At 43.6% G+C, this 6,000-nt stretch overlaps 1 protein-coding gene across 1 annotated transcript in view; it reads right to left on the reverse strand.

Moving 5' to 3' along the window:
• The window catches only part of ASPSCR1 (alveolar soft part sarcoma chromosome region, candidate 1), a 36,902-nt gene extending 31,280 nt beyond the window's left edge, over window positions 1–5,622 (reverse strand). Inside the window, exons 1-2 of the mRNA XM_014951590.1 lie at window positions 5,230–5,622; window positions 550–650 (exon numbers count right to left, since the gene is read on the reverse strand). Of these exons, the coding sequence (XP_014807076.1) occupies window positions 550–650; window positions 5,230–5,484 (356 nt within the window). The 5' untranslated portion in view covers window positions 5,485–5,622. The remainder of the gene's footprint in view (window positions 1–549; window positions 651–5,229) is intronic.
• Between the last annotated feature and the right edge of the window lie 378 nt (window positions 5,623–6,000).

Here is a 6,000-nt window from a genome sequence, read left to right on the forward strand (position 1 = left end):
AGCTTGACATTTCAAAACAATACAGTATTTTAAAGTCAAAACTAAAGACAAAAGAAAGCACTGAATGTAGGCTGGACTCTAATAAAGATTTCTAACCCATGTATATATTCAATGAACGGAGAACCAGAAATTCTTCCATTTAAACAGGATCTAAACAGTCGTTTGAAGATGCCACATCAGCCTGCTAGGAGCTCCAGACTTCCCTGAAGAACTTGCACAACAGCAAAGATTCAAAAGCAACAGCAACTCACTTAAGAAAAAAAAAACCTCCACCACATGGAACTGCAGCACAGAAATACGGGTGATGGAGATAAGGCAGGCTCCCATCTCAGCTCTGGCAGTAACCCGAGCAATAATAATGAAACTATGGAGTCTCAAAACTGAAAAAGCAAGGAAGAAGGTGAACACCTGTGTTGTAAAGGAACAACCACCTTCAAATAAATGCAAATTCTACACATCTGCAGGATTTATCTGGCTCACCGTAACAATAACTAACTACTGCCATGCAGAGGTACATCCAAACAAGCATCTTCTCGCTGCATTACTCACCTGATCTTTGGAAAATGGTTGAGAAGTTCCCACAAAGTCTGTTGACAGACAAATGTGTCTTGTAAACGGGAGCCATCATCTAACTGTAATGCAATCCGAACCTACAGGAAAAACACACCGAATCGATCTGAAAATTGAATAAACACCATTTTTTTCTTCACAACAACTTTTTTCAATATTTCAGTAACTTCTAGAACCCGCTACCCAAAGAACCATTACTTCCATCTAAACACTTGCTGCAAAGGATTACATTAGTTAAAAATGCAGTTGAGTAGTCAAATGATTATTTTAGAAGTTAATATTTTGAGTAGTTCTATTCTGCTATGAATATGAGTATTATGTACGAGGACCTTATAAGAGATGGTGTCAAAGGCCTTACTGAAGTCCAGGTAAACAACATCCACTGCTCTCATCTACCAGGTCAGCAATTTTACTACAGAAGCTTATCAAGTTGGTCAAGCATGACTTCCCCTTGTTGAATCCATGCTGGCTACTCCTGATGATTTTCCTGTTGTTCCACATGCCTGGAAATGGTTTCCAGGATTAGCTGCTCCACTACCTTCCCAGGGAGCAAGGTGAGGCTGACCCACTTGTAGTTCCCTGTGTCCTCCTTCTCGTAGACAGGAGTGACATTTGCTTTCCTCCAGTCTTCAGCTACTCTTCCCGATCGCTGCAATCAAAGACCCTCAGGAGTAGCCCTGCAGTGACATCTGCCAGCTCCCTCACCACTCATGGGCACATCCCATCAGGACCCGTGGACTCAGGTCAGGATCACTGACCTGATCCTCTTCCACCAAGGGTACATCTTCCTTGCTCCAGCCTTTCCCTCTTTCCCCACCCTCATTTTCACCCTCTGTAGGCTTCTTTTTTGTGTTTGAGTTGGCCAAGAGCTCCTTGTTCATCCATGCAGGCCTCCTGGTAATTTTGTTTGACTTCCTATTCGTTGGAATGGACCATCCTGAGCATGGAGGAGGCAATCCTTGAGTATTAACCAGCCCCTCTGCCCTGCCATATTCTGAACCAAAAGACATTAAAAGGCCAACGCAAGTGTCCCAAATAACAGGTCATCTCAAGTGACTGAGATGTTCTGTTTTACACAAACTGAAACTTTACAGCAAGGGTCTTCGCAGGATAAACCGAGTTCCAATAACCCAGACAGGATTGATGCAGCTGCATAAACTCAAACTCCAACCCAGAGCTCTGTTGACTTAAGCATCAATTTGCAGAACAACTTCCCCGAGGCAGAACAAAGAGTGGATTTGCACGGCCACACAGAGAAACAAGGAATACAGCCCAAATCCGTCTCTGAGTTATCAAAGACCTAACCAACTATTACCCGTCCAAGGAGACCACATGTGTAACTTGCAACTCACTAATGCTTCCTAGCCACAAACTTTTGACGTACAATTTAAGAGTAAATTAATCAAAATTCTCAAAAATTAATTCTGGACTCTCAATTATCAAGTTCTTTAAACACCTGTAGAAAAAGGCAAAGGAGAGGTAGCTGATATTCTAACAGGCCTTTTCCAGCATGGAATGTGAACATTCATGTCCGTTAGCAGGTCTTGTGCAGATCCTACATATTCTCCAGAGAATTCCTACCAGAGAAAAAATAATTCCAAAGCATTTCTGAAATGAACACACTGAGGACAATGCTAAGAACTTCAAACTCAACCTTGAGGGTTGGACTACATGACCTTTAAAAAGGTCCGTTCCAACCCAAACTATTCTATGAGTCTGTAAACTCCTGATGGTCCCAAGGGAGAAATCCAGCAGCTGACCAACAGATGGAAAAGGGCAGAGCACTTCAGGTGTCATCTTTACCCTTTAGAGAATACTCAGCTTTTTTTTTCAAAATGTGTAATTCTAAGTTTTCCCAATTAGATTTAAAGAAAAGTTAAAAAAAACCCATCCCTATTAGACAGCACCTCATGTCTCTAGTCAACTATGTTTTTCTGAAGTCCACAGATACTGGCCTTGTTCAAAAGTCTGAGGAGGACTTAACGTAGGACATCAACAGCAGCTTTCTTTCGTTCTGTTTTTATGTGTCCCTACCAACAACCTCAGCACATCCTCTCTCTGTGAGAGCGAGCATCTGTGCATGTGTGTGAGCTGGGGAGGAGAGAGAGATGGGGGAAAACAGACACCACATACTCCGGCAATCGACTGTGATTTCCTTGGAGGAATGTGTTTGTCATCTGCCTCAGCTCCCACCAGTCCTTGCAGGACTGCAAATTGTCATCTGCTGGAGACAGGAATTCTTCTACATAAAGGAAACAGTGGCATCATCTACAACCAGCCAACAGAACTGAGTCGTTTCATCCCACCACTAACACAATCTCCTGGTTTCTCCTATGCTGGAGACAAGCCTTAGATTATTCTCAGCTACAGTGGAGTGATGACAGCTGACATCACCGTTCTGTAAGAATCCAGCCCAGAAATTCAGACTACCAGTTGCATCAGTTTTTGGGCAACCGTTCAAAGCTAAGCATGTCACGAAAGTCATATTCAGTCAATTAAAAAAGTCAATTTTAAAAATCCCAGGCTCTATATAAAATAATAGAAAGACCAGTGCCAATTACCTTCTAAGTTTACAAACATATAAACAAAAGGCTTATGACCTTAACGCTGGAACTGTACTGATGGTACCCTGAGATCACCCACTGTCACATGGGGAATTCGTTCCATTTTTCTCTAAAGAACTGTCTTACAGGAATCAATGATTTTTACACGCAAAGGCAAATCCAGAAGCATTCTACTTCACAAATATCACCTCCGCTGAACAAACTCGTCATTTATCAAAACCTGTGCCTGTCTCTAAGGGTAACTGCTGCCAACATGCTTCAGGAAAACGCACCTGCTTCCACCTGCATTATCTCAATAAAAGAGACAATAACAAAAGGCACAGAACAAATTCACGCCAGCATTACTGCAGTCAGCCTGCATGACTGAGTCCGCATCTCAACTGCCACCACACTGGGGATAATGCTAGTGTCAGCTCTGGTCACAGAGTTCTCCAGCTGTTTTAAACTTCCTACAGTATTTGACACCAGTTCCCTGTGACAGGGAATTCTTTTGGTCAATTGTATTTTGTACAAAGTATTTTCTTATACTCTCTGTAAAACTCTTCCAAATGAAATTTCTGTTCTTAGTTAATGGGACAGCAACTCCGTTCAGACTCCACCCCTCACAAGCACATTTACTGTATCTTCTCAGTTCCATAAAACAGCAACAAGCACTCCAAGGGAAGCCTCACTTCTGTAGACTCCTCTGTTGAAATACGACTAAACAGCAACAACGTAAACTTTCATTAGCTCTTCTGTGATCTAAAGAAGTGATTCCATGTTATAATCCCTCTGCTACAGCACAGAGTCCTTCTCACCCTTTCTGATACGCTGCATGTATCTTCTGGAGAAAAAAAAAATAATAAAATCACTGTTTTCCTTCAGTAAAATACCTCCTAAACTGGTTGCAAATGTCAGATAAAGTCATCACTGTACCATTTTAAGAGAAACGCTTTCCTCTGGAAGATGAACTCCATGCCACCGCTTTTTTTAACTGAAAATTTTAAGCAGATGCTACCAGCTTGTGGTATTTTTTTAACTAAATACGTCATTTGGAGCACAAACTTCTTTCTACCACAAAGTCAGAAAGAAAACATTAGTGCCAAAACAAAGCACATGGAGGTTTTACAGAGGAAAACATGGACATCAGTGACCCCCAAAACCACATTGCGTACCCACAGCAAACCAGAGCAGAGATTCCAAATCCTTCTCACACTACACAGTTCACTTTTCAATGTATGTATCAGTTTGTCTTTGGGGCAGCGAAGGCAACTGCCTGTAACAAAATGCCAGTAAGGCAATTTGGCAAACAGCCATGGAGAGATCAGCACCAATAGACCTGAAACTTTCACAAAAATTGAGAAACTCCACACAAGGAAGTCAGTAAAATGAGAGATGACTGTTAGTGACAGACAAATTTTCATTTCCAGGTTACTCAAATAAGATGCATCATTTTTACCACATAAAATGTTTACACTCATTAACACCTTTGCATTGTTTTAAAAATTATACCTCCAACTGCTGCAACGACATGCATAAAAAGTTCTTAAATATCCTACATGGGACAAAAATTCAAACGGAACACAGCATCCCCAAGCCCTTTGCAAATTATAATAAATAGGGACATTCAGCAACTGCTAAACACAGCACACGTCACAACAAATGCTACAGCTGCGTGAACACACCGTGAACAGTAATGCTGGGAAAGAAGCAAAAGAAAATCCTTTTAAGAATTTGAGATTTTTGTCAAAATCCAGAAGCAGATGACAGCAGCTGAAATAGAAATTAGGAAAAGTAACTTAATTAGTAGTTCTACTGACGAGCAAAGTAAGCAGCGACGTTTAATTTCTTATACACTCATGACTACTAGTTTTTCAGCTCCCCAAAAGACCTCCCTATCCTCCAGCACACAGCTGGAACTCCACCACCAGAGACTGCAAGCAAAGACTTCCAGCTACTAAATTACCATCTCTATCACACCTCAACCAGTCTTTGGGCGCTCTTCCACTCAAGCGTTGGCCGAACCTAACCGTACTCTTGCTCACTAGATCTGACGAGGTCACATCCAGCACGACTGTAACTGCACAAACGGGCTCACGTCGTGCAACGAACGTACCGTGTTTCCAGCTCCCACTCTGTTAGAGACTGGCACCATCTCCAGCTTGGCATTGTTGGGCAGCCTGGCGAACCTCCACTGCAAAGAGAGATCCAACACGCTCCTCTGAAACCTAAAGGAGAGCACAGCCCATGAGGACACCGGGAACCGTCCTAGACCACCTTCAGACCTCTGCAGGGACTGACAACAATGTGAAGTCCGGGTACTGAGCAGCAGAACTCCCCGCCGGCTGACCAGAAGGCATAGGGCAACCATTCAACAACGCACAACAGGGAACTCAGGAAAAGTCATCACCAAAAATTACTCTGCATACCAAAAAAAAAGTTGCAGGCTGTAGAGGTCACAGATAAAATACTCAAATATATGTTTCGCCTCAGGCTTTAAGAGATAAACAGCAGCTGAACACATATTCAAGCCTGGTGTTCATGGTTAAATAAAAAGGTACTTTTTTTGCTGCTGCTCAAATAACCCCTTGGTTATGACTGGGCTGAAGTGCGGAGTCTCACACGGGCTGAGAGGAGCAGAGTCCCCCCAGCCTGTGACCCCCCTGTGTGGGGAGGGACGCCCTGCTGCGGGGGACAGGGGATCTGGGTGATCTGCCCCAAAACCCACGGGAACTGGGCTGTGGGGGAACCGGGAGATTGGTTTGCACACAACAACTCCGTTGTCCAACAGCGCGGACCCGCCGACCCCTCTCCCCAGGGCCTGGCCCACCTCCTCCGGCTACCGGCCGTGAGCGGGGCCGGCCCTGGGCGAGCAGCTCCGACACGG

This window comes from Calidris pugnax, unplaced genomic scaffold, assembly GCF_001431845.1.
Source record: "Calidris pugnax isolate Ruff unplaced genomic scaffold, ASM143184v1 scaffold9, whole genome shotgun sequence".
Lineage (NCBI taxonomy): Eukaryota > Metazoa > Chordata > Aves > Charadriiformes > Scolopacidae > Calidris > Calidris pugnax.